This window comes from Python bivittatus, unplaced genomic scaffold, assembly GCF_059951505.1.
Source record: "Python bivittatus isolate LINGU-HERP-01145 unplaced genomic scaffold, Pbiv_v1 ctg000960_np1212, whole genome shotgun sequence".
Taxonomy (NCBI): Eukaryota; Metazoa; Chordata; class Lepidosauria; order Squamata; family Pythonidae; genus Python; species Python bivittatus.
In genome coordinates, this window is record NW_028277124.1 from 11,682,126 (window position 1) to 11,705,053 (window position 22,928).

Genomic DNA, 22,928 nt, shown 5'->3' on the forward strand with positions numbered 1-22,928 from the left:
ATGAATCAGGGAAGAATGAGATTCCATATAATCCAGAAAGAACCAATAATTTTTCTGGTGAGAGATGGCAGAGATAGCAACAGGGCACTTGAACCCATGGAGACATCCTTAATCCTTTCTTTCAATTTAAGAGGTAACAATAGATGTTAGAGTAGCAGCAATATATAAAAATTAGAAGGAGAAAAGGATTCTGAAACCAGGCACTTTTTGTTCTTGCCTTAAATTCTGCCAACAAGATATGCATCTATACAAATAGTTTCAGAGTTAGAATAAGGGACTACTGGCTGCCTGCATTGCATGTGTATCATGCATATAACACTGCATGTGTACACAACTTTCCCTGCCAGTCTTTGAGAAGTTGATATTCATAAGAAAGACAGACAAGCACTTCTGTGGCCCAGAATCTTCAGCCTGGAGCATGGAACCACCAATGACCAGGTAATGCTGGAAGAAGTTTCTCAGAGTGCCATTCATCCAGAGAATCTACCATTCATGAAGGAAAGAAAGTAAAAGAGCAGCTCAACTCACAACTGACTGGCGACGTTGCTCCACTGTCCTTTCATCGTCTGAATCACTGTAATACTTGGAGTAAAGGTAAGGCTTGTGGACATAAGCGTGTCGTCCAGATTTCATTTTTTTATCATTTGTCCCATCTACCTCTGGTTTTGCTTTCATCTGGCTGCATTCATCTTCCTCATCTAAATAAAATTTGAGAAGAGAAAAGAAAAGTTTGAGGAAAATTTCATCTTTAATTTAGATTTAGACTGAGGTCCAAAGAACTAGATAGTGTCCCCAAAGCAGGCGAAACCCTCTTCCCAACCAAACCCTTTCTCAAAGCTGATGTTGATGAAGGATTGCAGCTGGAAGTGAAAAACCATCAGCCTATCCAAAAGCAAAAATTCTTTTGGCATTTCAGGATCCTAGCCTTACCTTTCCTCCATCTATTCATAATAAAAATATTGTTCAAAGAAATAATACGTTAAAAATCCTACACTATTTTACTACCCAACTATTATGGTAAGTCCATGGTAAGTCTACAAATCAGACTAAATTTAGCTATAGTTGTTACCAAAAGACTCTGGAAATTGCAGTACTGCATATTATCTGAAATGTTTTCTGATAGCCTCAGCTATGATTGTCACATTAGAGGAAACTATGAATTGGTTTTGGATATTCCATGCAGTGTCAGTAAAAGCACGGAATTATCCTTTTAGCATTCTAGAATGATAACCCAAATAGATGGCAGAGATCAAAGCAATCAAACAGTTTAACATTTGAATGCAGCTTTCTGAACTTAAAATACAGAAATATTTCAACTGACCATTCAGTATAAATTAACAAACTGACTCTATTCTTATGAACAAAGGACACTATGCTGTAGTATGCTTAAGACTTATTAAAACAGAAAATGAGCTTTGTTAAATGAGAGTCTACTCATGGTCTGTAGTTAATGCAAAACAACAAATCATATTAAAAACAAATATATTCTGGAATAACATTATTTTTCACCTATGTGGTATCTAAATGTATGAGAATGGACAGATTCAGGCTTACTGTTATTAAGGCAAGAGGGAAGTTTATGTTTTGTCTTGCCTGGAAAAGATTTCCCACCAATCTTTGCTTGGATTCTGTGCCCATGCACAGCATTTGGAAGCACATCTAAGTTAATTTTAATTTCAGAGACAGCCTCATGGAGTGAAGAACTGTACTTATTTGTTGTGCTTAAATGGTATGCCTGAACTGAATGTATGTAATATTCAGTTGCTCCAGCTAGTAGTGCTAAAAGTATATAAGGGAGTTATATTTAAGGAAGAGCATGTTCATTCTTTTATTCTCCTCACTAACCAAAGGTCAAGACTACTTTACCATCAGAAACAATCTCTCCTTCTTCTGTGCTATCAGAAAGCACAACTTCTTCTTCACTGTCTTCTTCAAAGGAAGAAAGATCACTGGTGTGCACAGAGCTAACAGTAATATCACTCAGTATGTCCACATCAGAATCATCCAACACTAGTTTAGAAGGAAAGATACAGGTGACTTAAAATATAGTCCAGAATCCACAACATCCCACAAGTGACTGGAAATGGCTTCCATGCATGCCTGGTACTATCCACCTTCCACAGTGCTGTTGAAGATAATGACCTTTAGAAGTCTCTCTCCATTAGTCTGCAAAAGGTGTGCATGTGTGTAAAAAGGTCTCAGTGCAGAAACTCATCATTCATTAAACAGCTTTCCAGCATGAGGTTTTTTAAAAAAAGAAATACAATGAAGGCCTGGCTATACATTTATATTTGAAAAATGAGCATCTGAAAATGAAAAACCACCAAAAGACAGAAAAGGGAAAATTCTGACCTAGGAACGGCCACGGAAGCTCTTCCTCGTCACTGACGTGCCCAGGCTCCTATTCCCCAGCCTGGTACCCTCCAGGCACACTGGGATTCCAATTTCCCAGAATTCTCAGGCAGCACAGCCATTAGCTAAATCAGCTTGGAGCTAGTTTCTGACACGCCATCACACCAGGAGGGCACCAGACTGAGAAAGGCTGCACTAAAAGACAACTGACTCCATAAAAATATATATAACAAGAGATCAAAAGAATGCAAGAAAGAAGATGTGCCACAGAGGAAGAGATATCAATTGCTTTAGATGAGATAAAGCAATATTAAGAAAGAGGACCTAACAATAATCAAAACTGAATAAAACATATGAAAGAGTTTTAGTGTATCTTCTATGAGAAATTAATGTATTTTAGAAAGATTGTTACATGATGAAACAGCCAAAACATGCAAGTATAAAAAGCTATCCTATAGTAAAGATTCCTGGCATATAAAGAAATTAAATCAAAAACACCATAAAGTGAGAAATAAAAGGTCCTGAATGAGAAAGCCAAGGATAAGAATCTCAAAATACAACATGAAAATGAGAGATTATTAAAGTTCTGGTTTAAAAATCTGAAACATGGGCAATTATAAACTAAGGAAACAAAGTACAAAGATACTCACTAAAAACAATGAACAAGTATAGTTTGAGATAGATAAAAAGAAAAAAAATAATCACAACATTTAGTATTATCTAGAAAACATGTTGTTATGTTTACTTTTATAAAACAATTTAAATCCTGAAAGTCCAGTAAGCTAAAATCTTCAGAAAATTATCACGCTGCAGGTAAAACAAAACAAAGCAGCACCATTCTAAATATACATCATCAACCAATAAAGTGTAATGCCAATATCTATTTACCCATATGAAAATTTTCTAAAGAAATCAAAACTGCCTTTCCATTTGTTCCAACTTGCTCATAATGAATAAACACCTGTGATTTTATACCTTCTTTTGTGCTTTCATTTTTGTTTTTGCTACTGTTCTTTTCCAGAGCTAAATGTTTTATCACTTCTATCTCTTTATCTTTCATTGTCTTTTCTTCTCTTGCTTTTACATCATCACTACTTCTTCTTAAGACGTCCAACTTCTTGTCAGATTTTTCTTTCTTTTCTTTTTTCTTTTCTCCTTTCTCCAAGCTTTCCAGTTTTCTATCAGATTTATCCATCAGTTTACTTTTTTGTTCATCGCTTTCCTGAAAAATTTCCTTGCTTGGATTAAGCAAGCTGCTGGCTTCTTTTGACGCAGTTTTTCCTTCTTCACTTGAAGAAAATGAATTACTTACATCTTCACAGTTTACTACTAGTTCAAAGTTTTCTTCTGTAGAGTTACAGGGAATTTTTTCTCCATCAACAAAGTCTTCTGCATTCCGGTCTCTCTCAATGCTGCCATCCAAACTGTGCTGAGACAGGAGTTTCTTTGAGAATCTTTCATTAGTCTTGGCATTTGTTGCTTCTGTAGAAGCCCTGGCAGCACTGGCTTCTTGGTTTAGAGATGTTATGGTCTCCAAAATAGACAGAGCATCATTAGCCATATTCACATTTGGAGTGACAGCAGGAATACCTTCAAATAAGAGTAAGGTAAGAGCAACTATTAGTATGAGGTACTGTATATGTACTGAAGAAGCTAAACCAAAAAAGAATCTCTTAGTTCAGTGTCCAATGTGGTCCAAACCGTGCATTTTGGCACATCCTTAGACATTAACATTTCATTTGTGACAATATGCTATCTGCAATAACTCTGCTAGGTGGTTACTCAAAGGATACAGTGGTGGCAGTGGGCTGTTAAGAAAGCTTTATTTCTCTCATTATCATGAGATAATGTGCTCTAACCTGTGTTTGGTCAACTTTGTGCCAAAATTTCTGTCACTTGCACTCTAACAATCTGTTAAGCTGCCTCTCCTGAGAACCAGAGAACTTTCTTAACTCTAAAAGGTTGGAGAGGCACTCAAAAACCATTTTATCAGTGGCTCATCTCATCCCCCCACCCCCATAGCTTCAACAGAACCACAAGCCCTGTGACTTGGAAAACTTCCCAGAGCATTCAGGAATCTTCCCGATGCCTATGACTCTGAAGGCAGATCCTTCTCATACAAGCAGGTGAGATGGCTACAGCTCCAAATATTAGAAAGCATGAGACTACTAGCGATTGCTTTCAGAACAAGAGTATGCCCTCCTTAATGTGTTAGTCCTGTAACATATTAAAAGAGCCCTATGACTGTCATGGAGGCCCCAAAGTTCTGAGTTAGCCTTGACCATGGATGTTGAAGTCCCAAAGGAACATCATTTTTGAAGTCTCCAACTTATCAGCTAGCAACCTTGGCAATAAGGTTGGTCAGATGGGTGCAACATCAAGTTTGTTAAAGGAGTATTAATAGGTTGAACAAAATTCCTTAGAAGGGAGTGACTGCTATATGAGTTGAGTGATGTAACAGAGATGGTGGTGGAAGACAAAAGCAATAAATATTGGAAAGATGCATTTTTTTCACCTACCCTATCTTCCACTCTGCCCCCCCCCCATAGGTTATCTGACAGAATTTTGGGATGGATGCATTGGAATTTAATCCAGGCAAAGGAGAAATGCTTTTGATACAGCCATCTGATGAAAAAGAGAGAAGGAATCTAATAATATCAGAAAGATACACTTTCCTAAGAGAAGCTTGCAGTCTGACTCTGAAAATTAAGACAATGGCAGAAGCTGGGAGTACCTTTTTATAAACCATGGCTTTCAGTTGTGAGGCTACCTCCAGAAAATGAGCCTAGCCATAACTATAGCCAGACTGGACAGCAATAATTAGCTCTATGTTGGGATGCCTCCAAAGAGGTAATATCAAAGCTTCTGTTGATAAAGAAGCTATTTTCTCTTTAGCACACTAATTTGGAAATTGGTCTCAGTAACATCATTTGAATGTATGCCATTAGGAGGCATTACTTCAGCTCTTGCTTCCTTATATCACCTCTCTGTAACTAGTGTAACTCAAGATTAAAAGCATATTCATTTTGCCAAGATAAGAGGGAAGAAATACCTTGCAGCAAAACAGAAGCATCTAATTTCTCTTCAGGCAGGGCAGTGCTGGGACTGGTCTCTTCTTGGTGATTGAGTGTAGCTAAAAACTCGTGGACAGCCTTTTCTACCTGTGGCCTGAATATGTGGTTGATCTTTGGATCCACAACTTGAGAAATGATTCTGTCAATTCCCGATTCTAACATTCCAGATCTGAAATGAAATGACAATGTAACTTCTTATCTAGGAAGTTTTCCTAACACAATTACTTTAACACTTTATGTTAAACATAGACATAAAGTTTAACACTTTATGTTTAAGATTTTATGTAGGAAGGGGAATATGCTGATGGTAATTCTTAGCAAGTCTCTTCTATGAACATTCTTGGTAAACAAGATAATAAGGCAGGCTAGAATAATTATTTGCATATATCATGAGAGAGAATAACAAAGAGGTCAAGAGAACTCCCAGATAGCCTGGGAAAAATAATATTATAGTAAGGATGGGATTCAATTCATCAAGACAGATCAATTTAAATTAAGACAATTTAAATCCTGGTTTTATAAAATCAGTAATTCTTAAACTTTAGAGTCACTAAATTTACCTTTAAAATATAAGTGGTTCAAAATGCAACCAAACTTAAAACAAACACTTAAAAAAAGGATCCAGATTTGCTTTCTGTAACGGGAATTGATTCTCTGGAGCAGGATGAAAAAAAAAGGTGAACTTTACAGAGAAGGAACATTTCACACTGCATTTTTTTACATGTTCTCCCCTCTTTTTCTTTGTGAGAAAAATATAATATATTGCATATTTTCTTTCACATGAAGTTTTTTTTAAAAGAGATAACTGCATTTCCTTAAATCACTAAGACTGAGGCATCACAAATAAAAATGACTTTTCTTTTCAGAGCAGTTGACAAGGCTGTCTGTTTTCGTCACACAGTACTTATAGTTTGAATGGTTCCAACAAATACATCTTTATGCAAATTGGGTGCAGAAATCATAAAGATCAATCTAAGATTCAGTAATTAATTCTCATGGTTCTTCAGATCCCAGCTAAGGCATTATTATTGCTTTTCTAAAAATCTGTCTCATGGAATGTATCCTTTAAGTACTGTTTCAGCATCAATCAGATCATGTACTGTATATTACAATCTTTCAAGTAAAAAAAGCAAGTTAATAAAAATCATAATAATCACACCATAAAAACCCATAGTTATTTCAGAAACATCAGTTTAAAGACATAGACTGATACAAATGAATGCTCAGTCATTAAAAATCTATAAATAGTCCTAATTGTAAGGTTTGCCCCGTTCGACAGAGAAACTCCCGTGACACGTGTGGTTCACAAAAGAGGTTTACTCATGCGTAACGTAGCAGTCACAAGCAAAGCCAGGACTGGCTTGGTACAATTGCATCACTCGTTATATTCCCCCCTTCCCGCACTTTTTTCCGCCCTGCGACCACTGCGGATTATCGGCCCCCCAATAATCCCTCTTGATTGTCCATGATGGCAGGTTCGGTCAGGGTCCATTGTCCTTGATTGGCAGTCCCCCTCCGGCTTGGGTTGGTCCCCCCCCCGGTTACGTGCAAGCCCGAGGGTTCTGTGTTGCGCGGCGATCTTGTTTCGCTGCCTGCCGCCCCATTCATTGTTGGCTCGCGCCGTTATCAGTGTATAGTTAAAACTTCCGCTGCGGTTTTCCTGTTTGGCTGGGCGCAGGTGGCCCGTTAATTATCGGCGCTTTCAGTTCCTCTTTCCCTCGCTAGCTGCTGCCAGTGGAGTTTGCGTGGTCTGGCTGCGAGCTTCCCCGAAGCCCCGTGCTGAGCAAGCTTCCCCGAAGCCCCATGCTGACCGAACCTGACACTAATCATATTTCAGTTCTGTTTTCATTTACCAGCAGTACTATACTACAATCTTGCAAATTGTTTAAATACTCATCTTTGCCTCATTCCTAATCACCTCCAAATGCTTTCATTTATAACAATGAGTCAAGATGAATAAAAATCAGTTATTTAAAAAAAAACATGATTAAAAACTTGAAGGGCAATATTAGTTTATTTTAAGCATGTTAACATCTAGACTTGATCTTTTAAAGGTGGCGATCATATATCAAACACAAGATGCTTCAGTAAAAACTGAATCTCCCATATTCACATCTTAAGTATGATGCACGAACTGATACATGAAATATATTTGCTATGGTGAATTTTTACTGAACTCAATCCTTCTCAAATCTTATAAGCTATTTTAAATAGCATCCTCACACATCCACGCTGAACTTCAAACTAAGAAAGTTAGCAGTTCTTTGGACCCTAACTACTATCTAGGGTCTCCCAAACATTTACTTACAGTGGGGCAAAAAAGTATTTAGTCAGCCACCAATTGTGCAAGTTCTCCCACTTAAAAATATGAGAGAGGCCTGTAATTTTCATCATAGGTATACCTCAACTATGAGAGACAAAATGAGAAAAAAAATCCAGAAAATCACATTGTCTGATTTTTAAAGAATTTATTTGCAAATCATGGTGGAAAATAAGTATTTGGTCACCTACAAACAAGCAAGATGTCTGGCTCTCACAAACCTGGAACTACTTCTTTAAGCGGCTCCTCTGTCCTCCACTTGTTACCTGTAGTAATGGCACCTGTTTGACCTTGTTATCAGTATAAAAGACACCTGTCCACAACCTCAAACAGTCACACTCCAAACTCCACTATGCCCAAGACCACAGAGCTGTTGAAGGACACCAGAAACAAAATGGTAGACCTGCACCAGGCTGGGAAGACTGAATCTGCAATAGGCAAGCAGCTTGGTGTGAAGAAATCAACTGTGGGAGCAATAATTAGAAAATGGAAGACATACAAGACCACTGATAATCTCCCTTGAGCTGGGGCTCCACGCAAGATCTCACCCCGTGGGGTCAAAATGATCACAAGAACGGTGAGCAAAAATCCCAGAACCACATGGGGGGACCTAGTGAATGACCTGCAGAGAGCTGGGACCAAAGTAACAAAGGCTACCATCAGTAACACACTATGCTGCCAGGGACTCAAATCCTGCAGTGCCAGATGTGTCCCCCTGCTTAAGCCAGTACATGTCCGGGCCCATCTGAAGTTTGCTAGAGAGCATTTGGATGATCCAGAAGAGGATTGGGAGAATGTCATATGGTCAGATGAAACCAAAGTAGAACGTTTTGGTCTAAATTCAACTCGTTGTGTTTGGAGGAGAGAGAATGCTGAGTTGCATCCAAAGAACACCATAGCTACTGTGAAGCATGGGGGTGGAAACATCATGCTTTGGGGCTGTTTTTCTGCAAAGGGACCAGGACGACTGATCTGTGTAAAGGAAAGAATGAATGGGGCCATGTATCGTGAGATTTTGAGTGAACACCTCCTTCCATCAGCAAGGGCATTGAAGATGAAACGTGGCTGGGTCTTTCAGCATGACAATGATCCAAACACACCACCCGGGCAACGAAGGAGTGGCTTCGTAAGAAGCATTTCAAGGTCCTGGAGTGGCCTAGCCAGTCTCCAGATCTCAACCCCATGGAAAACCTTTGGAGGGAGTTGAAAGTCCGTGTTGCCCAGCGACAGCCCCAAAACATCACTGCTCTAGAGGAGATCTGCATGGAGGAATGGGCCAAAATACCAGCAACAGTGTGTGAAAACCTTGTGAAGACTTACAGAAAACGTTTGACCTCTGTCACTGCCAACAAAGGATATATAACAAAGTATTGAGATGAACTTTTGATATTGACCAAATACTTATTTTCCACCATGATTTGCAAATAAATTCTTTAAAAATCAGACAATGTGATTTTCTGGATTTTTTCCCCCATTTTGTCTCTCATAGTTGAGGTATACCTATGATGAAAATTACAGGCCTCTCTCATCTTTTTAAGTGGGAGAACTTGCACAAGTGGTGGCTGACTAAATACTTTTTTGCCCCACTGTATGTATCAATCAAATTTCTATCCTGCATCTTTCCAGTCAAACCAGTTGATCACAGAGCCATAGTTAAGGACAATTTGTGAAACTTACTTAAGAACCTGTTGCCTGATATTATTTCTTAGTTGGTTCTTGTTCAAGTGAGGACTCCATGTATGAGTTGCTAGATGGTTGGAAACAAAGTTGTCCACCCGCTGCCTTAGATTCTGATATGCAGGCTAAAAAGGAAACAGACACCTTGTGAAGCCTTCTTGTATAACATTCCTTCACATTCCCATCAGGGGAGACAAACAATTTAAGAACCTTAGTTTAAAATAATTTGGAAACAGTGGAGGGAGCACACAATACTTCCAGGCTTATCTAGTAGGGAGAAAGGACAGCAGATATAACAAAATAAAAAAAGACTTCATTGCCAAAAGTTCTGAAAAACTGATGCAAATATTTCAATTACCAATTGTTCCAATATCTTAATGTTCCCTAAAGGCAAAATGTTATAAATGCTACATTTACTTGAAAAGAAAGCTAGATCTTTTCTCCAAAGTCTTATTTCTACAAAGAGAGGGTCATCATAGATCTATTGTGTTGAGAATCTGTTAAAGGAGGCATTCAATCTGATCTCTCCTTTGCAGGTCTGCCCTCCTTACTCCTTTATAGTAATATATAGTATTTTTTATAGTAAATACTGTAATATTTGATAGTCACAAGTTTCATGATTTTAATAATTCCAACAATAAATCCTGCCCAGTAGGTAAACAACCTAAATCATATGTAAGATATTTTTATCCAGTCATTGTATGAGGTGATTCACAAGGCAGTTTATAAATCAATGTAAAAATATTGAAATCAAGACAAACAAAGAGAGCAACATCAAATGGCATACTATATTGTTGCCAAGGCTTGAGGGGGCCTTTATTTTTATAGTTCAGAAAACAGTAAATCAACCCATCACCTATACATTACTAGTTCTTTTGAAATTCACTACTTTTCACCCTCAGTAAACTAACCTTGAACTTCCAAGGCCAGGACAACCTTATATACATTTTATAACAATGCTTCCAAAAAGGTGCTAGAATCAGACATAGAATTCTAGCACATAGGTATTACACTGGCAATATATAATTATCCAAAGTAGGTGCTCATGGTACATTGGAAGAGACTATTATACACAAAAGACATGAATACATGAAAAATACCTTGGATCTTTTGCTAGTTCTAAAAGCTGGTCTGTAAAATAGGACAGCATTATACTGAAACTAGAAATCAGGGCAGCAGACAAGTTGTCCAAATGTACCTAGCAAAAGGGCATGAGGAAACTGATTACATGGTTTTTAGCTTACTCTCTTTTGTCATATCTTCTGTTAATAAAGCCCAGAATTTATTTATCTACCCAGCATCCAAGCCCTATTCTGATGACCCAAATGTAAGACAATCCAACTCCTGAAATGACAGTTGAGTCTATGCCTGTCAGAGATAGTGAAACATAAAGTAGTTTTAGAGGATGCATATCTCTAGTTTGGGTGACTTAAAATACAATTAATGACACTTCTAAAAATGAGTACTGTTAAGTCAGGGAGATAGCACTTCCATGTTCAGAGATGTTACACCAGGAAAAGACTCTCCCTTTGAACCCCACCCATGAACTTCCAGAGGCATCTGACTGCTGTTGACAAGAGAAGATGGGACTAGATCAACCGGAGTCAGGTTAAACTTTTTTTTCCTCTTTTTTTTAAGGAAATACACCTGCAATCAGCATCTATTCAGGCTTGCAAAACACTTGAGAGTGTATTTGGCAGTGGAGGCCATCTGCTCTACTTGTCAGCCAGCTAAACAAGACCAAGACTGGGCACAAGGCTGGCAGCAAGAGAGCTGCTCGGACAGGAGCTAACAGAGAGCTACCTTGATGGCGCAGGGAAGGGCGATCACTACCTTGAAGAACTAAATCATGCTGCATTGAAAGAATGATAGCCCAAGTTTTGGGGGCGATCAAGGGCCTCTTTACCATCGATGCATGCGGGGCTCCGTCTTTGCTGTACCGGATTAATTAAGGCAGCTCCACCTCAGGGACTTTCCTTGTCTGGCTGGTGGGCGAGGTGTCAAGAGTCCCAGGCACCCGGAAGGACTCGGACCCTCTGGATCAGTGTTTCTCAACCTTGGCTGCGTTCAGACGTGGGGACTCCAACTCCCAGAATTCCCCAGCCTGGGGAATTCCGGGAGTTGGAGTCCCCACATCTGAACGCAGCCAAGGTTGAGAAACACTGCTCTGGACGTTCGCTGGACCTTGGACCGCGTTTTTCGTACAAGGGGCAAAACGGGGGGGGGGGCGCGGCGTCAGGGGCGCACCAGGAGGAGGGGACGGGCGCCGAGACGGCCGGGCCCGGGAGGGAAGCCGCGGCCGCAGCCTTCCCACCTTGGTGTCCACGTCGGCCAGGCAGTCGCGGCGGAACTGGTCGAAGAGGCCCTGGCTCTTGAGGCGATTCAGGATGAGCGACACCAGCTCGGGCTCGGCGGCGCCCGCGGAGCTCCCCGGGGGCGGCGGGGGCGGCGGCTGTGGCGGGGGCGGCGGCGGAGGCGGCGGCGGCGGGGGAGGCGGCTGCTCGGGCGGCGAGGCGGAGGCGGAGGCGGAGGCTGTGGCGGGGACCGCGGCGGCGGCGGCGGCGGCGGCGGCGAGGGTGCCGCCGCTGCTGGACATGATGGCGGCGGCGGCGGCGGCGTCTCCCTCAGCGGCTGGTTCCCGAGCAGCGACCGCGGCGAGGCTCCGCCCTCTACCGCACGACCCGCGACCCCGGAAGCAGAAGAGCCCCAGGCCGGAAGAAACCCTGACGGCGACGGTTGCGGCCGTCTCCGAGCTACGCCCCTTGTGGCGTCACGCGGGTGAGCAGGGCGGCTTCCCTTCCTGGCTTCCACGAGAGTCCTGCGAGGTCGGCTGCCCGGGACAGAGTCGTAAAGGGAGCTCCGTGGTTGAGCGGGACTGCGTTGTTGGTTCCCCTTTTCCTTCAACGAGCATAGCAGGACCGCCCTTCATTTCCTCCCTACAACAACAACCCCGCGAGGTAGGCTTGGGTGAAAGTGAATTTCCATGGCTGAAGGTGAGGCCGCGGCCCCCATCTGCGCCCGTCTCTCGAGCGCTGCTGCGCTCGACGGACCTCAGCTTGTCTTGTAGGTTCCCAGCAGCTCCTCTCCATCGGCCTGGCTCTGGTTCAGGGATCAGCCTTAGCCTTATGGGTTTTGTGTTCATTTTTGTGCAGTTCCTCCGCCTTAGTCACGCCATCTTTCCTTTCTGCCTCCCTTCTCTAGCAGATCTATGTCTTTTCTCTCTTGGATCATGTGCATTTTTGCAAGAAGTGTTCTCTGAATCTTTATAATTGTCTTAAATCTCTTGTTTTTCATTGTTATCCTCAGGTACATCGACCAACAGGAGCCGCCACGTGGCCGGTTGCATCCCTACTGAGACACATCAGATGTGGTAGCCAGAAGTTACTCTGTGGCAGTGTTTCTCAACCTCAGCCTCTTTAAGATGTGTGGACTTCAACTCCTCAGCCTCTTTGGTTGTCTGTGCTGAAGGAGTTCCATAACTGGGTTGCTGTCCTGATAATGCTTTATCCCAGGTCTGCCCCCTGGTGGGATCATAAGCATGGCCATGTCACCTGATGTTACTGCCCAGATTCAGTGTTATTTGAGGATGTGATCTTAGTTGTGTCTGAGGCTGGGAGTTTATAGGCGACCAGTGCAGCTCTCAGGCATTTTGCACCAGCTCCTCAACGGCAGCCCCATATAGAGCTCATTGCTGTCATTCTTTTGTGATATTTTTAAGGCATGGACCAGGGCTGTCCCAGTCCAAGTAGGGTCATAGGTGATGCGCTAATCAAGTGCGAACTTACTCAGTACGGACCACCTTCCCAGTATCTGGGCCTGGGAATCATCTGACTAAAGTTCTGCCATACTGTCTGGATTCAGTCTCATGTTTTTGGTCCTTATCCCTTCCCTCTGGGTCTCCTGGCAGCTATCAAGCCTCTGCATGGCCTCTCCTGTTTGATACTGGTGACATGCTCCAAGTCTGTGGGCGGTTCAGCTCTAAAACAACCAAAGCTGATGAAATCACTCCTAGCCATTTCCTCCGTCAGGGAAACCAAGTTATTTCTGGGGGAATAACTCCATTTAGAACAGGGAAGGCTATTACATGTTGAATTATGAACCCTTACAGTAAGTGTCTCCATTTTGCTGGATTCAGTTTCAATGTTTTATCCCTCATCCCATTATTGTTTAGGGAAGCCACACTATTTCCTGCAGGTGTTACAGAGAAAGAGATTTGGGTGCGGTCAGTAGAGTGTTAGCATGCAGTTCCAAATCTGGTAATCTCTCCCAGTGTTCTCTGAAGATGTTGGAGACAAAATGGGGCACTGTTTTTAACAGCAGGCACCCTTTATCTCTGGAAGAGGAGCAAAGCTGTTAAAAAGGAGAGCCTTTTGTTCACAAATCACCCAGGTGATCCAGAAGGGTAACCTGAGCCATGGTATTGAAAAGCAGTGAGAGAGCAAGAAGAAACCATTGGGTTACAGCCCCTCTGTTGATCCCCAGACAAAGATTATTTATTAGACTCACAAAGACAATGTTACCCTTGTGGCCTATTCTGAAGCAGTTTGAAATGGAACAAGATTAGAGATGCGCAGTATTTGGATTCAAAATAGGAGATGTGCTTTTGATCTGATACAGATGTATTTGCTGTGTGTGTTAGTGGTACTTTCATAAAGAAGGCAAGAAAAGGCATGGCTTCTTTTAGGTGCCACTGACAGACAGCAGAAATGTGACCATGTTGGATCCAAAACTCCTTTCCCTCTTCAGATCTGAATACCTGCACATCTGTAGTCAAGATAATGCAGTTACTACATCACTTTCTCTAGGTCAACCAAGAAAGGCTTAATAGAGTAGTCTATAATGGCTGATATAGGAGAATACCAATGCAGACCTCTTTAGAAGGATCTAACAATTGCCCTCTCTCAGAGAGGCATTCATGATGTTAGCCAAACTGCCTATAATAGCCTCTTGGCTAGAAGGTACAAGTCAAGATAGGCAAGAATTCAGAAATCAGAGAGGGGAGTCTGTTGTTTCAAACAGCCTGCAGGTGGTCCTTATGACCACTCATTAAGCGACCCTTGAAAATTACAATGGTGCTGGACAAGGAGGACTTGTGACTGTTCTGTGATGTTGAGGCTGTCACAGCATCCCTGTGGTCACATGATTGGCTTGCAGTTACAACTTTGCAGCGTCCCGGTCACGTGATCGCCATTTGCAACCTCCTTTGCTGGCTTCCCATAAGCAAAGTCAATGGGGAAACCAGCAGGGAAAGTTGCAAATTGCCCCCGTAAGGGGCTCCTGCTGTTTTTTCTCCCAAGGAGCCCTGCTATGGAGTACAAGATGCCAGGGATCTCATACTTCATAGCACCCCCCTTTACCCACCTGCGCTCCCCAGTGCCCACCAGTGGCACCCCCACATCCCCCCACGCTCCTTACCTGGGACTTCTGCCTCTTTCCACTTAATGACTCGTGTGGTCCTGGGTTACCACGGCACCGGGGACTCCTGGGATTGCCATTGCTAAGTGATACAGTCATGTGATGTCATGCTTTATGACCGCATCGATTAGTGACAGAAATTCCGGTCCCAATTGCTGTCATAACCCGAGGACTGCCTGTATCAATATCTTTGGGTGCTACAAATTCAAATGGGTCCAGTGTAAGTGTACAAGAGGAGTTGTAAGGCATCCTTAACATTTACTTTGGATCAATGGGGATAATTAAGAGTGCCCTGAATGCAAGATGTTTTATCTGCATAGAAGTTCAGTGAAAGCATCACAAGTGTAGGGACTGAAATTAGCGAAGAGGAAACCAACAAGAGCTATGCCAAATAGCCATTAACTGGAAGAGTGGAGAAGGAAGCCCCTAATTTAAATCTTTGAAAATGCATAAAAGTCTCTGGCTCTTTCGCACTGTACTGGACGATCATGTGTTACGTGTGTGTGGCTTCATTCTTGTCTGCAGTGAAGATGAACCTAGCTGAGCCATACCTTGAGTCTTCTGCTAAGTCAAGCTGAGAAGCTGAGCTAAGACTAAAGTCTTGGGAGACTGGTGATTTACTATGAACCTGGGGGCAGAAAGTCAGCGGGTTTTGTAATCATACATAATTCTTTTCACTCAAGCCAGAAAGTTCTATTTTGGCCTCATCTATCCACAGAACATTCTTCCAGTAGCCTTCTGGCTTATTTATGTGGCCTTTGGAAACCGTAGATGGGCAGCAATGTTCTTTAGGGAGAATAGTGGCTTTCTCCTTGCAACCCTGCCATGCACACACCATTGTTCATTGTTCTGATGGTGGTCTCATGAATACTGACATTCCCCAATGCAAGAGAGGCCTTTAGTTCCTTAGCAGTTACCTTTGAAGCCTCCCGGAGTATTACATGCTTCACTTTTGGTGTGATCTTGGTTGATCAACCACTCCTGGGGAGGGTAACAGTGGTGCTGAATTGCCTCCATCTGTACACAATCTGCCTGACAATGGACTGGTGGAGTCCAGACTCTTTGGAAATAGTTTTCCCAGCCTAGTGAATATCAACAACGGTTTTTTGGAGGTCCTCAGAAATCTCCTTTGTTCGAGCCATGACAGACCTCCACATCCCTGGGTTGTGAACATCAGACTTTGAGGGTGAAGACGCATAATTCTGTTCTTTAAATAAAGCAGGGCCTCCCACGCTCATACCTGATTATCATCCCATCGATTGAAACACCTGTCTCCCCACACCAATGAACCGATAATCCCAGAGGTTCACATACTTTTGTTGCGCACACATAAGCGGCTTTGGATCATTTTCCTCAAGTCAATGAACGAGTACTACGTTTTGGACTCATTTGTTGAATTGGGTTCTCTTTATCTAGTTTTAGGACTTGTGTGGAGAACAGTTCACATTTTAGGTCATATTTATGCAGAAATACTGAAAATTCAAAAGGGTTCACAAACCTTTAAGCACCACTGTATATTATTTAGCATGAGAAAATGTAAACATGAAAAGTTTAGTTATAATGGGATGCAGTTTGGAGAGATGGTAGGCTGTTATATGTGGAGAAAGCCTACTAAATTTCATTTTTAAAAATGTGCCCATAACTTTTTTTGCTTTAATTCAGAATGGGACAATATTGACAGCAAAGCATAGATCATTATTAAGGGATGAATCATGCCAAAATCAATGTGGGAGTTTTCAAACTCTGCTTCTTTCAACTATATTTTAATATAAAAGTGCCCTTTTTTGAAAGATAACATAATGAATTTTGCAGTGAAAATTGATCCTATCATGAAGAATAATGGTGACAGATTTCAGGCAGATAAATTGTAAGGGTTAGAGATTAACCCACTTGTCTTCCACAGAAGGAAACACAGTCCTTAAACAAGTTGGCTAGATAAGACAATCTTAAAGGATAGATAAAGAGTAACTGCGTGACTGGTTCAACTGTTTCTAATTCCCTCTACCACCACTATAAAGACATCAGATGGAGAAGTAATGATATTATTCTGTTGGCATGGCAAGAGGCACTTTGATCTCAGGCCAGACTAATGAATTCAATACGCTCTCTGTCTCTCCTCTGAGCTGAAGTATTTTATTATAGTAGCAATTGCCAAAAGAGAATGCTTTAAATGGTCTCATTCAGTACATTGGTTCCCAAACTACAGATTAGAGCTGGAAGATTTTCAGTTTGCACAAGGTGAATTTCCTTTCCCCCTAACGTAAGTTAAAAATTATCCTGAATTCTCCCACTCTGTCTTGGGTTTGGGGTTTGCACCAAGTTGGGAGTGCAGCCATAGTACTCTAATGAATGGCCACTTCAGCCAAATTAGCTGAGGTTAATTGGTTCTAGCAGAAGCTGAACAGAGACTTTGGAAGCAGACTGCAGTATGCAAATGCTTAAGCCATAATGTGTTAGTCATTATGGCTTTTGCAGACCCATAGCATGATGAAATAACGTGTCTATCAAAACTTGTATGGGAGGTTGACTACCATCTGAAGTCAGCCTTCGGTTCAGTCACTTCCCCTGAAGCTTCATGTGCCTGCTGAAGCTACGGTATATAGGCATCATCTTACATTCAGTACATATTTGCCTTACAGAAGAGGCTAAGCACGAGAGACCAGGGGATAGTCGCTGTTCCAGTTCAGATGAGGAAGACCTTTTCTCCACTGCTGACTTAAAGGGCTGTCTACCTGCTTGTGGAGTTGGCAGAAAACTAAGGCCCCCTTTTGCTTGCTGCGTAACTCTGATGTCCTGACTTATCGTGTTCAGGGCATGATAAATTAAATTCTGGGTGGTTCCTCCAGGTTTGTTTCCCTTTCTACCACTCCACACATCACCAACCAGCAGGAAAACACTTGAAGCAGAGCAGCCTTGGTGTGTAGCTTTCAAGTATTTAAGAAAGTATGCAAAGCTTGAAAACGAACCAAGACAGTGTAAAACTCGGCGCTTTATTTTTTTATGTCAGCATCCTTTATTTGTTTGTCTTCCCTGTGGAGAGAACTGGGTGTAGCGGCAAGTTGAGAGGAGAAAGACTGCCAGGCACTGTGTCCTGCAGTGGTGCCCAGCTTAGGGGAGGAGAGTGCCTAGGGACCAGAATGGACAGCATGTTCCCATGCCAGGCTGAAGTGACCAATAGATCCTGGATTGATTCCACCCCCGTGCCATTGATAGCATGATGGTCTGCTCTCAGTTTAAAAAGAAAATATTGCTTTAACACTGGTGCAGCTAAAGATGACTTACAGATACCTCATTCTTAGGCTGTGGACAAAAGGAATACAATGTCATGAGTACCTGGCAAAATAAAGATGATGTTGCAGTCTTGGCCAAATGTGGTCAAATCAGAAACTTTGATTTTTGCTCATTTACACATTCTTTAATCCATTTTGCCACCAGGTGGCAATATTTGGTTTTTAAATCTCAGCTCCTGTAAAGAAGTGTGCTCTTTTTCTCACTGGAAGAGGGGATCTTGGATCTCATCTTTATTGTCTAAATAATTGTTCACACTGCAGTATAAAACAGCAATTTTATATAGTGGACTTACTGTCTGACAGTAATAAATGAACATAGCCTTGGGCTGTACAACCTTTTTCCCCATTTCAACTTTTATATCACCTATGTTCCTAGTTTACAGAACAACTGCCAGATGCACTTTCATCCAAGTGTGAATATGCTATTCTCTGGCCATCTCCCACCTTGAAACGGAAGTATTTTACAACTTTCCCCAGAAGGGAGGGTCCAAAGGAATTAGGGGCAGAAAGGCAGGCAGTAGATCTATTGGATCAGATTTGCTTGCAACAATAATAGGGCCCATATCTTAGATGGATGCAGATGGATGACTTCCAGGAAGACCCACAGACTGATACTTCTCATTTCTGTGTGACTGTCAGGCCTAGCCGAAGGAACTCCAAGAGACAATGCCAATTCAGTCCAGCTATGTTTATTAGCTAGAATCTTCCCGACTAAAACCCCAGTTCCCAAAGTCATCCAGCCACAACAGTGTGAATACCTCAGGGACGCACCAGTCTCATCCTCTTGTTCCTCCCACGCTGTTCTGGCGAGCTAAGAAAATGTTAATCTCTCTGAGCCTGACCTTCATAATTCCATTCCATTACAGTGACTGAAGAACACTAGATTCAGATGGTTGTTTATATGCTCTTCTTTTCAGGGAAGAGGTGTTACAACTTTGCCATGACAGTAAAACAGCTGGACACGGGGGAATGTTCAAAATGTTGCATCTTTTGCCCAGGAAATTTTCATGGCCAAGAGCAAGAGTTGATGGCAGGGTTGAGACTGTTGTGAATAAGCCAGCTGGTTTGCTTCAGGTCCTCTTGGACCATGGGACATGGTTTCCCTGGATTTTATTATCAATCTTCCAGCTGTAAAAGCTTACCCCACAATTTTGGTAGTAGTAGATTTATTTGCCCAGATGGCTTGCAAGGGACTCTAATTGGCTCAGGAGACTGCACAGCTCTTTCTAGATCACATTTTTCAGGACAGGGACTTTGTCAATCATGTGAAGTCAGATTATTGCTCTCAATTTACCTCCAAGATTTGGAAGACCCTTATTCATTTACTGGACATTCCAATTAATTTATCTTCCTCTCACCTTGATCAATCGAATGGACAATTGGAGAAGATGAATTAATTATTTGAATAGTATTTGTGCTGCTGTGTCTGCTTCTCTATTGGCATGTCTTCCTTTCTATGGCTACCATCTCTGCATCTTACCCTCAAGAGCTCCTGCCTCCACTCTTTCTCGAGCCTCTGGCTTTTTCCAGAACAGGAAAGCTGCTGAGCTGTTAGAGCAGTTAGATTTGGCCAAGGCTGCGTACAAATGTGCAGCAAACGTGCATAAACAAGATGGTGCCAAGATTATGGTGGGGATTTCGTGTGGCTTTCCAGTAAGTTTTTATCTTTCTCCTACTCATCCAAGAAGCTGGACTCAGAAGTTTATTGGTTCTTTCCTTGTTACATTAGCCCAACGGTCAGATTAGCCCAACAGTCTTCCATCTGCAGTTGCCTGTTTCAATGAAGATTCATCCAATATTTCACTGTTTATTCCTTGCTTGATAGGAGCACCTCTGTTTGGTGGACAGGGAAGAGGAATAGTAGGTGGAATGTACTCTACATTCTATATGCAAGAGGGAATACTTGGAATATCTGGTTCACTAGAAGAGCTACCCTGAATCAGAGAGATCATGGGAAGGGGTGAAGGATGTCCATGATCCACAACTTGCCTGGCCCACTTTGCATATGGGAGAGGGTGTAAATGAATTTAGAATTGATCTTGGGGGTAGGGAAGGAATGAACAAGCCAATGGCGGGGGGGGGGAGGCTTTCAGAAAAGATTACACAGTCCTGAGAAAGAGGAAAGGGCGAGGAAGAAACTCAAAATAACCCCACCTTGTATTTGCTCAGTATATGATGGCATAGAGAGAAACATACACCAGATTTCAAGATTCTGTTACTCTACCCTACAACAATAAAGGGCTTTCCTGGAATCTCTGCTCTGCCTGTTTTTTGGCTTGCCTACCTGAGAGGTCTGACAGATTCCTGTCATTTATCTGTGGCATATTATAAGCATCAGTTGATGGTTCTGTTAAATCTACAAGCACTTGGGATTGTTCCTCCTCTGAATGCATCTGTGGCAATGTTGATTTCTGCCTGGCCTCTTGTGTTATAACCATCTGATACAGGGCTACTCTGCCTCCTTGTTTCATTTGCTGGTGTCCTTGAACTATCTCCATTTACATTGTTCAGTAAATGAAATACCACTTGCTACTCTCCACTTTTTATTGGTATTAAATTATTCAGTGATTCTGTGGCAGATGCAGCTGTTACCAATGTGCTTTTTAATGCTTCCAGTCTATGTAATACTTCCTTTTCTTCAACTTGGGTAAGGTTTTACAGCTATTAGAGATGAGACTTTTTCAACCTCGTGACCTCACTATGTGTTGGCCAACATCATAGTCCCCAGTCAATATGGATGTTAGGTTAGGGGAGATTTTAATAGACAGTAGGGCTTGATGCAAAAAATATTCTGATGTGGTTTAAAATGGCTTCCTTTCTAACTATGGTACTGAATTGTTAGGCCAGCTTCTCTTGATACCTAATCATTTCAGGGCCAAGACAAGTATTAATTCAAGGGATCTAATTTTAAGCAGATCAGAACAAACCCCTTCATTTTTAAGTGAGAAGTTATATATATTGAGAACTATTATGAAAATGATGAGAAGTGGAATAATGTCCTTGCAGATGAGATTTTCTAGCCACCTTAAGATCAGACTGAAACTATGCCCATCATGTTTTTCAGTACTTTGTAAAAGCTTCTCTTCGCATAAAGATCCATGCCAAGGGCATAGTTGTTTTCCCAATTTGTATAAGTAAGTTCAAGTCTTTTGATGATTCCTTAATGCATAATTGTTAAAAAAAAACATGCTACAATGGTGCTGGGTGTTGGGTCCAGTCTGCTTGGTATTCAGAGGGAAATAGCGTCTTTTTAAAAAGCACATCCATGAATAGCTATATCCTATTATTTTATTTTTTTGAAAAAATAGTGGCAAAAAATAACAATAACAAAGATCAAGAGACTGGGATATATATTTATTTTATTTCATATTAAATTTAATTGGCAGATGTTTCAGTAGCAGTCAACCTTAGTAAAATGGACCATTAATCTGAATTCATCATCATCCCTGCATTTCTTCTGCAGTTAGGAATTGCAAAGATTTAGTGTCTGTGTTGAGGGCTGATGGGCAGACTGATATTTATAGGACAGCTATAAGCGCTCTGTTTTAATGAATCTTATTCTAATTTTTAGAGTTTGGTTTTTAAGCCTTTTTTGTAGTTTTAAGATTTTTTTAAAATTCTTTTGTACACCACTCTGAGTTTTTCCAGGAAGGAAAGAAGTATAGAAGTAAAACATTACTACCACCGCCGCCACCACCACCACTACTACTAATAATAATGTCCTTGGGAAGAACTTGATGGTGGATAAAAATGCCAAATCCAATCTAAACAGCTGGCTGACTGTGCGACCAACCGTAATAATAGTTACCCTCTATGCTAATTGCAGTGCTTTCAATACAGACCACTTGTAAGTAGCAGTAGTCTATCAGACATGGTAACCTTTTATTTTCAGAGATTTCCAAGGGTAAAGACTTAGGAGTCTTCTAATTATTTCAATGATATTGATGCTTCTTCATGTGATGCTTACCAGATCATAGATAGCAGCATAAGGAATGAGAAGTGGGGAAAGAATCAATCCCAAAGGGTAAACCATCTTCCTAATAGAACATAAAATGTATTGTAGCATTAGAGTCATAGAGGTCCTAGGAATTATTTTGTTTTCATTAGGCAATTACGTGGCACTGAATTTCTGTACATCGATCAGTTGTGATGCACATGAAAAAGGGCCAGGGCTTTGGTCACATGGTTGTGGCTGCTACCTTGTTTTTTTGAACCCCCCCAGTGGAAACACCTGGCCTGATCTTCATAAGCATTGCAAGCATTGCTTGTCTGAGCAATAAAGAAATTCCAAGTTCCAGCCTTGCTTTATTCTATCCCTTCCTTATTTGCTTTCTGTTTTACTCCTATAATAATATGCATCATCTCTTGAGATTTTACCTCTATGCACCTGCATTTGCCTTACTCCCAAGATCTTGTGGAAGCCAAGCCTGATTGTGTTCTGGTTCCTAGAGTCATCTTTGAAATATCTTTATGATGGGGTTCTTTTCCAACATGTCCACTTTACAGCTGGCAGGGAACCTAGCAACTTATACATCTCCAAAGAAGACATGTTGGAAAAGAACCCCATCATAAAGATCTATGGATTCATATACATATATGGATGAATGGGAGAAGAGCATTTGTTACTGCTTTATACAGGAAATTAAAAAAAAGATGAGGCATAGTTAAAATGAGATGGTGCTTGTCATACATATAGAAACATAGAATGTAAGGATTGGGATTTTGGAAAACGTCTAGCCCCTGCCTCAATGCATGAATGAGAGCACTCCTATGATTGTGTGGATCCTGTACTAGTGAATT

General features: G+C 41.5%; 1 protein-coding gene across 5 annotated transcripts in view; it reads right to left on the minus strand.

Annotated features, from left to right (window-relative positions):
- BOD1L1 (biorientation of chromosomes in cell division 1 like 1) overlaps nt 1-12,142 on the minus strand; it is a 49,700-nt gene extending 37,558 nt beyond the window's left edge. For 2 of the 5 annotated variants that reach the window (XR_015794249.1, XR_015794250.1), the window contains exons 1-6: nt 11,738-12,141; nt 9,424-9,548; nt 5,405-5,595; nt 3,328-3,942; nt 1,867-2,010; nt 529-698 (exon numbers count right to left, since the gene is read on the minus strand). Coding sequence is in view for 2 of the 5 variants with exons in the window: in XM_088131561.1 (XP_087987687.1) it covers nt 529-698; nt 1,867-2,010; nt 3,328-3,942; nt 5,405-5,595; nt 9,424-9,548; nt 11,738-12,019 (1,527 nt within the window). In the remaining 3 variants the exon portion in view is untranslated. Of the gene's footprint in view, nt 1-528; nt 699-1,866; nt 2,011-3,327; nt 3,943-5,404; nt 5,596-9,423; nt 9,549-11,737 lie in introns of all 5 variants that reach the window. The other 3 variants (XM_088131561.1, XM_088131560.1, XR_015794251.1) reach the window with 2 other exon arrangements.
- Between the last annotated feature and the right edge of the window lie 10,786 nt (nt 12,143-22,928).